Source organism: Cucurbita pepo, unplaced genomic scaffold, assembly GCF_002806865.2.
Source record: "Cucurbita pepo subsp. pepo cultivar mu-cu-16 unplaced genomic scaffold, ASM280686v2 Cp4.1_scaffold000289, whole genome shotgun sequence".
Taxonomy (NCBI): Eukaryota; Viridiplantae; Streptophyta; class Magnoliopsida; order Cucurbitales; family Cucurbitaceae; genus Cucurbita; species Cucurbita pepo.
The window spans coordinates 49,737-66,493 of NW_019646537.1; the positions used below are offsets into that span (position 1 = coordinate 49,737).

Sequence of the window (16,757 nt, forward strand, 5' to 3'; positions counted from 1 at the left end):
TGTTCCCCTCTCAAATCAAGGATCTCTCAATTAACTTACCTGTGTTATCTGTTTATAATGACGAAAAATTTAATAATTATTTTATTTTTTCTCTTAAATTTTATAGTGTTTTATTTTATTTTCTAAATTTTTATTTGGTTCAAAATATAAGTTTTTTTTTTTTTTTTTTTTTNTTTTGGGAAAATTGTAAATCCAAATTTTAAAATCCCTTATACTTGCATAGTCATCAAGGTGAAATTACCGGATCGACCGGTTGTGTGTTTGTGCTAACTAAATTTTTTTATAGTTGCACAAATAAGCAATCGGAATTAGGTTACTTGCCCGTTATATATGAGATTCCACGTCGGTCGGGGAGAAGAACCAAACATTCACGGGTGGAATCTCTCCCTAGCATACACGCTTTAAAACCTTGAGTGAAAGCTCGAAAGGAAAGCCCGGAGAGGACAAAATCCTCTAACGATGGGCTTAGGCCATTACAAATGGTATTAGAGCCAGACACCGAGCAATGTCCCAGTGAGGAGGTTGTGTCCCGAAGGGGGTGGACACGAGGTGATGTGTCAGCAGGGACGTTGGTTCCCGAAAGAAGGTGGATTGGGGGTCCCACATCGATTGGAGAATGGAACGANCCCTTTGTAATTATATTTATGGAAATATAATTTTTTTATTACAAAATTAGACTGGTTGTCTGTCGGAGGCTAGGTCAATAAAGACCACAACAAGCCTCTCGAGTCCTTTCAACGNAACGCTGGATTCCGAAGGGGGTGGATTTGGGGGGTCCCACATCGATTGAAGAACGAAATGATTGTCAATGAGGACACTGGGTCTTGAAGGGGGTGGATTGTGAGATCCCACATCAGTTGGGGAGGAANTAGCCTTACCTCCACAGTCACAACATGGAGGAGTTGTCTACGGTACATCTTCAAGAAATCTCGAGACCCAAACCTACAAAAAAAACTATTATCTTAAAAAAATCGTCAATTATCATTTTATCCTTTTTTTCACGTTCACGTAAACGTAACCTCCAACGAATAACTTTTTATTTTAAAATGGTAAATACATCATTTTTAGATTTGTATAAAACTTATTTAAATACAATAATTAAATAGATAATGACAAATAACTTTTTACTTACTTCGATTTTATTAAATAATTTAATTTTGGAAAATTTTTAATGTCTATTTTTTATTGGTTTATTATTGTAATAAAAAAATTACCATTTTCCATTAAAAGAAATTAAATTAATATATTAAAAAGCCAATGGTAATTATAATTATAATATCTCTTAAATTTTATATAGTTAGTGAATGAAAATGAAAAATATTATATTATAAATACGAATGTCAACTATGAAAATAATGATTGAATAAATTATCCACTTTGATTATTTAATGATTGAATAAATTATATTCCTAAAAATATTTTTTATTGTAAAATTAATTTTGAAACTAGTTTTTTTATAATAATAATAATTATTATTATTATTTTATGTTAACTTTTTATTTAATCTTATTTTTTTTTTTTCGATTTATCTAATAAAATTATAATCTAGTGATGTAGAGATGTCTATTTTACTCGTGGAGACTCGCCCTAAATGGAGAGAAAATTTACCGTTTAGACGGAAAGTGAGAGAGGGAGTGAGGTACATTTTTTTCTAATTAGATAAATAGAGCCGAGGACGGGTTTATATTCCCTGTCCCCGTCCCATTTAGTCTAAATATATTTTCAATACATATTTTAAATTAACTATTTAAAAAAAAAAAGGGTAAAAATTACCTATGGGTAACCCAATCCTTGCAAAAAAAAAAGAAGAATGAAACTCATAATTTACTTGTCTCGACGAAGAAAGTACGCCTCTCCCTTAATCGAGGCTCGACTCCTTTTTCTTTTTGGAGTTCTTTGTTCGACATTTGAGTATCCTATTAACATAGCTAAGTTTAGGGCATGACTTTGATACCATGTTAGATGAACACGACTCTCCACAATGGTATGATATTGTCCACTTTGAGCATAAACTCTTGTAACTTTGTTTTGGGCTTCCCAGAGAGCTTCATTACCAATGGAGAGAGTATTCATTTATTATTATAAACCTATGATCATTCCCGACTTTCACCCCACATTAGTAAGTTAAATTGTGTAAATATTAAATTTCAAAATTAATTTAAAAATGGTAGATTTATCAAATATAAGACAAGGACAAAGAAAATAAGAGACAAATTTAAAAAAAAAAAAAAACAAAATAATAGCAATAGAATAGATCCTATCTTAAAATCTCATCCTAATAATTAAATTGCCAAGTGGATGCTGAGTATTTGCCGAAGCGGATGCCATTAATTTACAATATTAAATTACTACCAAATAACAAAATTTTAAAAACAAGACAAAAATTTTAAATTATTTTTTTTATAGAATTTTAAACTATGTTTGTCATTTCTGTCTTTTATTTTATAGTAGTATATAAAATATAGCATAGGTCAAATCTATTCGAATCTTGTCTTAGTTGACTTTGACTATTTGATAGATCACAAGATAAAAATTCATTAAAATCTTGACTCAATATTATTTTTTATTTTTCGTAAATATTTTAAAACTATCCCAAAAAAAAACATCGTTAAATTTTTGTTTGGTTGTGGTCTTAGTTTTCGATCCAGATCATTGCCATGATTTTTTATTTAACCATAAAATATTTATAATAAGCCGAGATTTAGGAACTCAAATAAAACAAATTTTATAATTTATTTAAAAATATTATTCTGGTTAATATACTTCGAGACTTATTTTATTTCGTTTAAATTTTAAAATTTTTAAAATTTTTAATCAATTTTAAAATTAGTTTAATTTATTTTTATAAACTATAATTTCTATTAGTATTCATTCTATAAATTTTGTAATATACTACAGTTTATGTCTTTTTTTTTTATTATTATTGAAATTGCTATTAATTAACTTTAAAATAATAATAAAAATTATTTTATGTAATATTACGTTAATATCCCTCAACTTTCGGCGTATTTTGGGGCTACGAGGCGCCCAACCCAAACATTCATGCAATACGGCCAAAATTCAAAAAGAAAAAAAAGAGTATTAAACATTAAATAATATTTTTAGTCTTTTTTTAATAATTACTTTTTGAAAAAAAAATTATAAAAGTATTTATTATAATTATAATTTTATTTTGTTTTAGTAGATGGATAATTATCAATACAAACAATAATCTAAATATATATTTTTCAATATAAAAAATAATATCTTAATTATTTCGACAATTGTCATAAAAATTGAATTATAAATTTAAAAATAAATGATTTTGATCCTCTTCAACAAATTTCCAATTAAATGGAGGCACGTGCCATTGGAAGGCTGGGAGTGTCACAATCGCACTTTTGATGACAGCGGACTTGCGATTGTGCGGCACTCACTTTCCAACGACAAGTGAGCTAAGCCAATTCGTTCTTGCGTCGCCTACGGCCAAGCGACGTATGCTCGAGCCTCTGGCCTCGGTTTTAAGAGAAGGTTTTAGAAAACGAGGGTAGAGAGAGATTTTCGAAAGAGATGTGATATAAACAAGCAAGAGAGAAATAACAACGGCTCATAATATATAACCTTGGGTAGGGAGAAGTTGACAACTAGTCGTGTCCCCCTATAGTACATTCTGAGAGGCATTTCATGTCTGACAGCCGCTCTAGACATGATATTTATGAAACGTCATATTTCTTGTAAATACAAGAGTAAAACACTAGAATATGAAAAGACATAAAGGGTTGGGCTTGTCATGGGCATGCGGTCATGGACAACACGCCTTGGACGAGCATGACCGTGATAAGGGGCATTGATTTCACGTACGTGTAACGCGCAGGAAACGGAACAAACGGAAAGGATGGATTAGGTGCCTGTTGTCGACATGTCGTAGAAGACCTTTTAATTTTAAATTTTTTTTTTTAAAAGGAAAGAAATCATCCCAATTCCCGAAGTCAATTTTTATCCATGCAATTCTCTTCCAATGCTTTTCTCTCTCTAATTTAATTTTTCTAAAATGTAATTATTTTATTCTTAGAATTTCTTTATTAAAATAAATAAATAAATAAAATGTATCAATTTAAATATGGTTTAATCGTGCAAATAATAAAAATTTGTAAATTATTTGGGGTAATTTTGAGAAATAAAATTTGAAAAGGGGTATATATGCAAAAGAGAAAACTACAGATTTCTTCTCCTTCTTCCGTTGATTTTAGGCCAAGCAAATCTCGACGTGCCAAGTTCTACCCTATAGCTCTCACTGCCACGTGGACACCCCACGTGCGACGAATATTTTGCAAAAAAGCCCCTCCACTATCCCAAATTTCCGGATACGGGCACTCCCAAGTAGCGCCGTCACAAATGTTAGGGGCGCCTTCCTCATCGGCGCTATAAATAGCCTCTCTCTAACTTCATCTCCTCCTCACAAAGCTCAAAGCCTCCTTGCCTTCTGCATCTCTCGTTCCTGAGCCATGGATCCTTGGCTCTACTAATTATCTTTCTTTGTTTGGAAATTTTCCAAGGAATTCCTGGTGTTTCTCTATATTTATTCCGCCATTGACGAAGATTTCGTAAGTACTTGAGATTAGGATTACTTTTTAGTTGCGGTGTTTGATTTCGATTCTCTTTTCCGCTTCTTTTCATCCTGGAAAGGTATTTTTGAACTGATGTATTTTGGTGTGTATGTTGATTAATCTCTGATTTGTGAATCTGGTTGTCTCGATCTCTGTTTTTCTGTTTTCGTTGCAGAGAAGAAGCGTGGATGTTGTAATGGAAGCGAAAGGCGGTAAGAAAAAGTCGAGCAGTAGTAGTAGTAGTAGCAAGAGTAGTAAAAGGCAACAATACGAAGCTCCTCTTGGTTACATTATTGAAGACGTTCGTCCTCACGGTGGTATTGAAAAGTTCCGATCTGCTGCGTATTCCAACGTAAGATTGTTGTTCGATCTCTTCTTCGAGTTCTTGAGTAACTGTGAATTTTTGTGTTGTAATGGCGTTTTTCGTTGATTTTTTCTTCTGGCAGTGCATGAGGAAGCCATCTTGATACCTTTNGGCTCTACTAATTATCTTTCTTTGTTTGGAAATTTTCCAAGGAATTCCTGGTGTTTCTCTATATTTATTCCGCCATTGACGAAGATTTCGTAAGTACTTGAGATTAGGATTACTTTTTAGTTGCGGTGTTTGATTTCGATTCTCTTTTCCGCTTCTTTTCATCCTGGAAAGGTATTTTTGAACTGATGTATTTTGGTGTGTATGTTGATTAATCTCTGATTTGTGAATCTGGTTGTCTCGATCTCTGTTTTTCTGTTTTCGTTGCAGAGAAGAAGCGTGGATGTTGTAATGGAAGCGAAAGGCGGTAAGAAAAAGTCGAGCAGTAGTAGTAGTAGTAGCAAGAGTAGTAAAAGGCAACAATACGAAGCTCCTCTTGGTTACATTATTGAAGACGTTCGTCCTCACGGTGGTATTGAAAAGTTCCGATCTGCTGCGTATTCCAACGTAAGATTGTTGTTCGATCTCTTCTTCGAGTTCTTGAGTAACTGTGAATTTTTGTGTTGTAATGGCGTTTTTCGTTGATTTTTTCTTCTGGCAGTGCATGAGGAAGCCATCTTGATACCTTTGTGCACCAAAAAAGGAGGTGTCTCTGTAGATTACAACTTCCGATTTCGATTTTGCTTTAGTGATCTTAATTAGGGCCAATTTCTTGTTCAATCTGAGAACAGAAACGTTCCAAGTTTCTTTCGTTTGCTTTTGTTGATTTTCCTGTTGTTGTGAGGTACTTCGATTGTGTTCAACCATGACTGTGTGCACCAAACTGACAGACGCATCGGTGCATCCGGCACCGGAACAACCTCCATCTCCAATCGGTTTCGAAGGCTTCGAAAAACGTCTAGAAATTACATTCTCCGAGCCGCCTATCTTCCAGGATCCTGAAGGACTCGGTCTCCGAGCCTTGACTCGAACTCAACTCGATTTAATCCTCGAACCTGCTTGCTGTACTATCGTATATCGTCTCTCCAACTCCGAATTTGATTCTTACGTCCTCTCCGAATCGAGCCTCTTCGTTTATCCACGAACAATCATTCTCAAAACTTGCGGCACCACCAAGCTTCTCCTCTCCATTCCGATGATTCTCCAACTCGCTGATTCGCTCTCACTCGCCGCCGTCGCCGTGAAATACTCCCGTGGAACCTTCATCTTCCCCGACTATCAACCTGCTCCTCACCGGAGCTTCTCCGAGGAAGTTACCGCACTGAATGTCTACTTTGGTCATTTCCACTCAGAGGCTTACGTGATCGGCGATCCGGCCGTTCCAAATCGCAACTGGCATATCTACTCGGCCGTGAAATCGCATTCGTATATGAACCGTACTCGTACGGATATGGTTACTCTGGAGATTTGTATGACGGGCTTGAACAAAGAGAAGGCCGCGGTGTTTTGTAAAAAATCTGGAGGCGACTCATCGGCGGATAAAATGACGAAAATGTCCGGAATCTCTGAGATTATTCCGAATCACACCATCTGCGACTTTGAATTCGATCCGTGTGGATACTCGATGAACGGGATTGAAGGTGCAGCGTACTCTACGGTGCACGTGACTCCAGAGGATGGTTTCAGCTACGCCAGCTACGAGGCTATGGGCTTTGACACAACGGAGCTGCCGTTCTCCCAGCTGGCGAACCGGGCGCTCCGATGCTTTTCTCCGGCGGAATTCTCAATTGCCGCCACGTGCGGCAGTAGCTCCCTAATGTGGACCGTTGATTGTGATGCACTAGAGGGGTACACGTGTGACAACGTGGTGAAGCAGGAGCTGCCAGGTGGCGAGTGGCTAGTTTACCGTACATATACCGTCGACAGAAGGCCCGCCGAGCCCCAACCGTGCAAGGCGCCGCTGATACAGTGCTGGAAGGAAGCCGCCGATGCGGCGGAGGAAAAGGCGGTGCTCTGCCGTATGCCGTCTGCCTAGGAAGAATGTTGTAGAGCTAGAAATCTTTTCATACATCTCTAGCGTTACAGGGCAGTGATGTGACTGAGTCACAGCTAGGTTTTTTCCTGTTTGTTTTTAATAAGCAATTGCAACTTCTGTCTGTGNTTTCTGTCTGTGCTGCGCGTTATGTCACCGCATTTAGTGGGTTGTGGTGATTGGAATGATTTTTACTAGCGCAATGGCTGTGTTGTAATTGTAATGAACCTTTGGTCTTAAATTTGGANCTTCTGTCTGTGCTGGGCGTTATGTCACCGCATTTCGTGGGTTGTGGTGATTGGAATGATTTTTACTAGCGCAATGGCTGTGTTGTAATTGTAATGAACCTTTGGTCTTAAATTTGGAATAAGAGTTTTTAACACAAATAAAATTATGTGCAAAAAAATATTTGAATAAAATGGCATATAATAATTAATTAATTAACCATTTTACCTTCTCGAGACTTAAAATAATAAACAAAATGCTTATTTAAACCAAACTTCTAAATTNAATACAAATAAAATTGTGTGCAAAAAAATATTTGAATAAAATGGCATATAATAATTAATTAATTAACCATTTTACCTTTTCGAGACTCAAAATAATAAACAAAATGCTTATTTAAACCAAACTTCTAAATTTATTTGTTTATAATATAATATTATTTTCGAGAATTTGCAATATAGACTTTAATCTAATTAAACTTTTAATTTTATCAAAATAGTTGTAAATTAAATATATTTGGGCCTAAATTTAAATACGATTTTATCAAAATGGGCCTTCAAATATTAATCTAAATGTTTAGTTTTTATAATTTAAATTGATATTATTATCTGTTTAAGATTTTTCAAATTAAATAAACTTCCTATATTCAAAGTTATAAATAAATTAATAGTTTTTCTAGGAAAAAACAAAGAAACTAATTAAAATTAAAAACGATTCCCACATTTATTGTATGAAATAAATAAATAAACAAANCTGTTTAAGATTTTTCAAATTAAATACAACTTCCTATATTCAAAGTTATAAATAAATTAATAGTTTTTCTAGGAAAAAAACAAAGAAACTAATTAAAATTAAAAACGATTCCCACATTTATTGTATGAAATAAATAAATAAACAAAAATTCTTTAAATACTATTTATTATTAACCCACAGTGGAGTGAATTGAAAGCCTCATTCAAAACTTTTCTTTTTTAAATAACTTTTCCCTTTATTCCTTTAAAACATTTGATTTTGTTTAGTGCAATAAATGTGGTGAATTGTTGAAAAAATGAGGAAAGAATCAAATCAAAACATAATATTTTAAGAGTTCGAATAGGATTCCCGACCTTTTAGACNCTTCAAAACTTTTCTTTTTAAATAACTTTTCCTTTATTCCTTTAAAACATTTGATTTTGTTTAGCGCAATAAATGTGGTGAATCGTTCAAAAAATGAGGAAATAATCAAATAAAAAGATAATATTTTAAGAGTTCGAATAGGATTCCCGACCTTTTAGACTTTTAAACACGGCTAGTTTAACAATTTCGGATGTTTCATCTCAACTCTATACGTTCTCTACGATTTTCAAGATTAGCACTAGTCGATTAAAGAAAGCGTTTGATACCTAACTATCACAAATCNCTTCAAGATTAGTCGATTAAAGAAAGCGTTTGATACCTAACTATCACAAATCTAAGCAACTATAATTATAAGAAGAAGTTAATCAAAATAAAACAAATATTATAGTAAATATAAGTTGACGTAAACAATTTAGAGATCTTGGTTTCTATGTTTGATATTAACCGTAAAAACTAGTTTGAATCATTTGAAATATCATCACTTTACAATTTTCTAAATAAATAATTATAAAATGATTAATTGAGAATCATTTTAATTAAAATCATTTCTATGGAAAGTATTTTGAGAACCATATATTATTTTGAACCGTAATCGAATTTAAATCCAAAAATTGGTTTCGTAGAAAAATTGAAATTTCAATGTCTATGCAGTGGATGAACAATCCTTTCCCATCCCCGTCTACCTATTTCAACCACCATTTTTGGATAATTCTCTATTTTATTTTTGGGGCGTGAGCTCCAAATATTTAAAAAATATTATTTTCAAATAAACTATAATCTCCATGTTACAATATAATTTCTATTAAAAAATTTAAAACATTAATAAATCCAATAATATTTCATAAACAAAAAATAATTGTTCCTAACTCATTTCTAAAAATTCAAATTTAATATTAGACTTAAAAAAAAATTGAATTTATTTATTTATTTACCCACAACATAATAGAGAGATTTCGTCAGCCTCCCGTGTATATGAACTAAATTTAAACAATTAAAAAGTATCTAATCAAAATGATATTTTAAGTATAATAAAGTTAAAAATTTTAAAGTGTAATTTAATCGAAATAAATATAATAAAGCTTTAANGAATTGTCCGATCAACTCTCGTTTGATATTAACCGTAAAAACTAGTTTGAATCATTTGAAAAATCATCGCTTTACAATTTTCTAAATAAATAATTATAAAATAATTGATCGGGAATTATTTTAGTTAATTTAATATAATATTATACACTTTAAAAATTTTAATTTAATATTATACACTTTAAAAAAAATTAATTTTATTTATTTATTTATCCGACAACATAATAGTGAGAAATCTCTCGTCAGCCTCCCGTATATGCTATCCCGAATAGGTATATGAACGAAATTTTGACAATTAAAAAGTATCCAATCAAAATGATATTTTAAGTATAATAAAGTTAAAAAATTTAAAGTGTAATTTAATCGAAATAAATATAATAAAGCTTTAACATAAATATAGAGGCTAAATTAATGTCTAAAATAAATATTCCTAAACTTTAAAAGCTTCCCTAATATTCTTTGAACTAAAAAAATTCTCTTAAACTTTAAAAGAAAATAAAAAAAAAATCCATAAAAATAGTTAATATTTTAATTTCAAAAGACTAAATTAATAAAAATAATCCTACCCATTATAATAGTATTTTTTTTTTTAATATTTGGTGGAATATTTTCGAAACAAAAAAAAATTTAGGATATTTTTATTAATTTAACATAATTTAAACGAAAATTTAAACAATCTCAAAAAAAAAAAAAAAAAAANAATAAATGTCTAAAATAAATATTCCTAAACTTTAAAAGCTTCCCTAACTAAAAAAAACCTTAAAAAATTCTCTTAAACTTTAAAAGAAAATATAAAAAAATCCATAAAAATAGTTAATATTTTAATTTCAAAAGACTAAATTAATAAAAATAATCCTACCCATTATAATAGTATTTTTTTTTTTAATATTTGGTGGAATATTTTCGAAACAAAAAAAATTAGGATATTTTTATTAATTTAACATAATTTAAACAATCTCAAAAAAAAAAAAAAATAATAAATAAATGTTGAAGTCAACGGCCAGGATTGCATCTAACGTAATCAAATGATAACTCCCAATAAAAACCAACCCTCACATTTTCTTCCTCCTCTCCCCGGCCGCCGACGATTCTCTCCTCCACGTCCGACGATGGGCGGCGCCGCCGACAACGGTACTCTCACTATTTACTTGATGCTTATTCGTGTTTCTTAGACACTGCTGTAAATCCTTTCTGAAATTTTTCTTTTCTCTTTGAATTTTGCAGCTTCATCAGGATCCTCGTTCCTCTCTGATAAATCGGCGAAGATCTTCGTCGCCGGTCACCGTGGCCTCGTCGGTTCCGCCATTGTCCGCAAGCTCCAGCAGCTTGGATTCACGAATCTCCTTCTTCGTTCTCATTCCGAGCTTGACCTAACTCGCCAATCCGATGTCGAATCGTTCTTCGCTAATGAAAAACCTCGATTTGTTATCCTCGCTGCCGCTAAAGTCGGCGGCATTCACGCCAACAACACCTATCCGGCGGATTTCATCGCCATTAACCTTCAAATCCAGACTAATGTCATCGATTCGGCCTATCGCCATGGTGTTCAGAAGCTATTGTTCCTCGGTTCGTCGTGTATTTATCCGAAATTCGCTCCACAGCCGATTCCTGAAGACGCATTGCTGACCGGTCCTCTGGAGCCAACGAACGAGTGGTACGCGGTGGCGAAGATCGCCGGAATCAAAATGTGTCAGGCGTATCGAATTCAACACAATTGGAATGCGATTTCAGGAATGCCGACAAATCTGTACGGTCCTAACGACAATTTCCACCCGGAGAATTCACACGTCTTGCCGGCGTTGATGAGGAGATTTCACGAGGCGAAGGTGAACGGAGCAAAAGAAGTGGTGGTTTGGGGAAGTGGAAGCCCTCTTAGGGAGTTTCTGCACGTCGATGATTTGGCCGACGCCGTCGCTTTCCTCATGGAGGAATACAGCGATTTAGGCCATGTGAATGTTGGGAGTGGGAAGGAAGTGAGCATCAAAGAGCTAGCTGAATTGGTGAAAGAAGTGGTGGGATTTGAAGGAGATCTTGTTTGGGACAAATCAAAGCCTGATGGGACTCCAAGGAAATTGATGGACAGTTCCAAGCTTGCTGAATTGGGATGGAATCCAAAGATTTCTCTGAAGGATGGCCTTGTGGATACTTACAAATGGTATGTTCAAAATGTGCAGCAATGAAAAACGAATCAAGAACACAGGTGAGTCCACCATTTTCAATGATCTGTTTGATCCTTTTGTTGTGATTGTAGTTTATAGATCTGTATTACTGAATCAAATTTGCTTAGATCTGAAGCTTTTGCTGCTGCCTGATATATGATTTGATGCCTATAGAGATTTCTGTCATATCTTTCTTTGCCAATTATGTTGATCTTCTTACCAGTAGATTGAGCCAGTTTGTATTTCTGCAATTGAGAATAAAATTTGCTGATTTGAGAACCATTTCTTTCTTACAATTTGGTTTGCTGCAAGGCTTAGGGAATTTGAAATGATTGTGGGTTTGAAGATCTGTGGTGAGTGAAATTCAATTCTTACTTTGTGTTAGTCTGAGGTACCTCCCATGGCAAATTCATAAAAAGACAATTTCCTCTTCCCTTTACCAGTGGGTGAATTAGAGGAAAACAAGTTCTCATCTGAGGAGAAATTATTTGTGGACCTAACTTGTTATGATATCTCCCGACCGGTAGGAAAGAAACCTGTAACCAATGACTAGACTAGTTTCACTGTAGAGTTACGAGTTTTATTTAGCACATTAAGACTACCTTTTGAAAGAGTGATTACCTATGGCTTGAAGGAAACCTGTAACCAATGACTAGTTTCACTGTCGAGTTACGAGTTCTGTTTAGCATATTAAGACTTCCTTTTGAAAGAGTGATTACCTATGACTTGAGGGAAACCTGTAACTAATACTAGTTTCACTATAGAGTTACGAGTTCTATTTAGCACATTAAGACTACCTTTTGAAAAGTGATTACCTATGGCTTGAAGGAAACCTGTAACCAATGACTAGTTTTGCAGTAGAGTTACGAGTTCTGTTTAGCACATTAAGACTTCCTTTTGAAAGAGTGATTACCTATGGCTTGAAGGAAACCCGTAACCAATGACTAGTTTCACTGGCGAGTTACGGGTTCTATTTAGGACATTAAGACTACCTTTTGAAAGAGTGATTATCTATGGCTTGACGGAAACCTGTAACCAATGACTAGTTTCACTGTCGAGTTGCGAGTTCTATTTAGCACATTAAGACTACCTTTTGAAAAAGTGATTACCTATGGCTTGAAGGAAACCTGTAACTAATGACTAGTTTCATTGTCGAGTTGCGAGTTCTATTTAGCACATTAAGACTACCTTTTGAAAGAGTGATTAGCTATGGCTTGAGGGAAACCTGTAACCAATGACTAGTTTCACTGTCGAGTTGCGAGTTCTATTTAGCACATTAAGATTACCTTCTGAAAGAATGATTACCTATAACTTGAAGAAAACCTGTAACCAATGACTAGTTTCACTGTAGAGTTGCGGTTTCTATTGAGAACAATAAGACTACCTTTTGAAAGAGTGGTTAGCTATGGCTTAAAGGAAACCTATAACCAATGACTAGTTTCACGGTACAGTTACGAATTCTATTTAAGACATTAAGACTACCTTTTGAAAGAGTGGTTACTTATGGCTTGAAGGAAACTTGTAACCAATGACTAGTGAAACTGTCGAGTTGCGAGTTCTATTTAACACATTAAAACTACCTTTTTGAAAGAGTAATTACCTATGGCTTGAAGGAAAGCTGTAATCAATGACTAGTTTCACTATAGAGTTACGAGTTTTATTTAGCACATTAAGACTACCTTTTGAAAGAGTGATTACCAATGGCTTGAAGGAAACCTATAACCAATGACTAGTTTTGATGTAGAGTTACGAGTTCTGTTTAGCACATTAAGACTTCCTTTTGAAAGAGTGATTACCTATGGCTTGAAGGAAACTCGTAACCAATGACTAGTGTCACTGTCGAGTTACGAGTTCTATTTAGGACAATAAGACTACATTTTGAAATGGTGATTATCTATAGCTAGAAGGAAACCTGTAACCAATGACTAAATGACTAGTTTCACTGTAGAGTTAGGAGTTCTATTTAGGACATTAAGACTACATTTTGAAAGAGTGATTAGCCATAGCTCGAAGGAAACCAGTAACCAATGACTAGTTTCATTGTCAAGTTGCAAGCTCTATTTAGCACATTAAGACTAACTATTGAAAGAGTGATTCCTCTAGCTTGAAGGATGGAGAAAGATCGCTCTCGTAGCCAATAACTAGTTCCTCTATAGAGCTACGTGGAGACTCCCTTTTGAAAGTAAGATTACTAATAGCTTGAAGAAGCGAGAAAAACCACTCCTAAATGCTATGTAAAAGGTAGAAGGTAGTCTTGAGATTGTTGGTCTATGTTACTTAAAGCGCAAACATTATGAAAGTCGAAGCTTTATTTATATAGGTTTGTCGTCACAGATGTACGAGAGAAAAACTGCAAAAATGTTTCAAATCTATATCTTATAATTATTTGCTCCCTAAATTTGAGAAGTCAAACATAATTCAATGAATAAAAGACGCTCGTTACTTTCTTTAAAGTCGAGAGTTGACTTCCCACCTTTATTTATTGTTGTATTATAGACAGTAAAGTGATGCCACAAGTTTTCTTCCTAATAAATATTTCATATTATTTCTATGAATTTCACCATAAATTTTCAATTTTGGTGTATAAAATAATAAAATGTTGAAATATTCCTAATGAAATTGAGAATATATATATATATATATATATTATATATTTAAGGACCAAATAATTAACTTATATAGGTTGACTTAAACATGTTGAAATGTAAGAACTAACATAAATTAGAGAGAAATGCGAGAATTAAATAGATACGTACTGAGCGTTAAGTAAATTTGAGCAATTTTTCATATGTTCGTCGTCTTCTACTACTTTTTTTAAAATTATTTAGAAATAATTATGTGATATTATTCTTTTGGATGAAAAAGAAAAGCCTCACATCGGCTAATTTAGGGAATGATCATGAGTTTATAATCTAGGAATACTATTTGGTATGAGACTTTTTGAAGAAGTCCAAAGCAAAGCCATGAGAGGTTATGCTCAAAGTGGACAATATCACACCATTGTGGAGATTCGTGTTCATCTAACATGGTATCAGAGGACTCCAAAATGATGCTCCTCGAAGACATAGTAAAAAATGACTAAGACTCCAAAAGAAAAGGAGTCGAGCCTTGATTAAAAGGATATGTTGGATGAAAAAGAAAAGTCTCACATCGTATAATCTAGAAATACTATCTCCATTGGTATGAGCCATTTTGGGAAAGCCCAACTTATGAGAGCTTATGCTCAAATCGGGAGAGTCATGTTCATCTAACATAGCTACAAAATCTAACATAGCTAACTACAAATTACAGGCAAAATGTCTAAAACAATTCATTTACAAAAATTTTAGGGGTTCGAGTATAAATAGATATTTACAAAAGAAAAGAAAAAAATAAAAGAAGGGTCAACACAAATTTAGGATAAAAAATAGAAGGATGGATTGAGACAAAAAAAAAAAATAATAATAATAATAATAAAATAAATAAATATAGAGAAAATATTTTAGATAAAAGTGAGAAGAAAAACTCCAAAATAGATTCACATAAAATAACAAAACCCTAAGACCCATCCTTTTCACTAAAATCTTATGTTCCCATGTAATCTCCATCCCCTTACATTTTTTTTTTTTGTCCATATTTACCACATCCACCAAACCAAACTCTAAACCTTCTTTGATACTCCAACCCGACATGAATTAGTTATTTTTAAACGAGTCATTAAGGATATAGCGAGCTCACCTTGTCTCTATGTTGAATATCGAGAACTGTATCAGATGGATCAAAAATTGCTATTTCGTATGGAGCCGTTGAACCGGCCCAACCAACTAAAATTGTATGTGCATTATATGAATAGAAAGTAAACGACCATGATCATTCAATACAACCATCCAGGACAAACCCATGGAAAAAATACCCATTTGATGGTAGCAGACTTACGATTGTGCGGCACTCACTTTTCAGCAACGAGTTAAGCCTATTCGTTATTACGTCGCTTAGGGCTAAGCGACATATGCTCGAGCCTCTGGCGCCGGTACAAGAAGAAAGTTTTAGAAAACGGGGGCAGAGAGATTTTGAAAGCAAGATTTGAGAAATTGAAATTTGTGTTATATGGTAATGTAAGCAAAAACGCAACAACAACAGTGGCTTACTGCATATAACTATCGGGTAGGGAGAAGTTGACAACTAATATTCCTTAATAAGAATGTAAAAACCTCTCGCGTTCTAAAACCATGAGACTAATAACAATATGTAATGAGAAAAAACAGAGAAAAAACAGACAATATTTGCTAGTGGTAGACTTGAACTGTTACGAATGGTATTAGAACCAGGCACAAGACGGTTTCAATTTTTTATTATTATTTTATTTATATGTTTTTTTTTTTTTTTGGTTCGGCGAGGTTAAGAAATTTAAACTATTTGAAATGTAATTTTTTTAAATGCATTTGAGTTAAATTACAAATCATAAATTAATATTAATAAATAAATAAATAAATATTTTACTTATTAACATTTTATTTTTATAAAAAATAAAAAAAAATATCTAAACTTTGGATTAGAACCCTCCATTAATTAATACCATTATTTGCATCAATTTCAATAATGAACATAGATTATATTAGCATCAATTTCGATAATTAAATTCCTTAAAAAAAATTATAAAAAATTAAAAAAAAAATAAATAAATAAATAATAGCAATAAAAAGATGTGATAGGGCCACAAGTAATCGTCCTCTACGTTGTTTCCAAATTTCTATTTTTTATTTCTCAAAATAATAATAATAATTATTATAAAATTATAAAATAAATAAATAAATAAAAAAGAGGGTTTTTTCTACTGACATACTGTAGAGCCACCGTTCCCAAGAGCTTACATTAATTGCAAAGACAGAGCGACAGAACAGTGCCCAAAATATTAAAATTATAAATCGAAATTAAAATATTTTTAAAAAATAATAATAAATAAAACAATTTTGTTTTAAAAAAATTTTAAATTGGTAATACAACAGTCCGCCGTTTCAACCTCCAGCGCCGCCGCTGTCGCCGTCGTCTCCGTCGTCTCCATCGGCTGTCCACCGCCGCCGCCGTGCAAAATTCAAGCGTTTTGCTCAGGAAGAGGGTAAGATAAAGTAATTATTTAAAAAAAAATGGTAATTTTGTGGAGAAAATTAAAAATGAAGGTAAAATAATATTAACCCATTTCATTAAATTAAAAAAAAAAAAAAAAA

The 16,757-nt window shown here is 33.1% G+C and overlaps 2 protein-coding genes across 4 annotated transcripts; both read left to right on the forward strand.

The window, feature by feature from the left end:
* Positions 1-4,426: 4,426 nt before the first annotated feature.
* LOC111784875 (S-adenosylmethionine decarboxylase proenzyme-like) lies at positions 4,427-7,092 on the forward strand. Of its 3 annotated transcripts, none has more exons than XR_002813592.1 (3): positions 4,427-4,583; positions 4,762-4,938; positions 5,033-5,060. XR_002813592.1 is itself a non-coding variant. In XM_023665417.1 (3 exons), the coding sequence occupies exon 3, from the start codon at positions 5,804-5,806 to the stop codon at positions 6,971-6,973; it is 1,170 nt and encodes a 389-aa protein (XP_023521185.1). In that variant the 5' UTR covers positions 4,427-4,583; positions 4,762-4,938; positions 5,600-5,803; the 3' UTR covers positions 6,974-7,092. The 3 variants fall into 3 exon arrangements, 2 of the variants coding, with proteins under 2 accessions (XP_023521185.1, XP_023521184.1); XM_023665417.1 differs by lacking the exon at positions 5,033-5,060 and adding an exon at positions 5,600-7,092; XM_023665416.1 differs by lacking the exons at positions 4,427-4,583; positions 4,762-4,938; positions 5,033-5,060 and adding exons at positions 5,062-5,150; positions 5,329-5,505; positions 5,600-7,092.
* A 3,354-nt stretch (positions 7,093-10,446) lies between these two features.
* On the forward strand, positions 10,447-11,835 carry LOC111784881 (putative GDP-L-fucose synthase 2). The gene is made up of 2 exons (XM_023665425.1): positions 10,447-10,525; positions 10,619-11,835. Exons 1-2 carry the CDS (start codon positions 10,504-10,506, stop codon positions 11,572-11,574), a joined length of 978 nt encoding a protein of 325 aa, XP_023521193.1. The 5' UTR covers positions 10,447-10,503; the 3' UTR covers positions 11,575-11,835.
* The last annotated feature ends 4,922 nt before the right edge of the window (positions 11,836-16,757 follow it).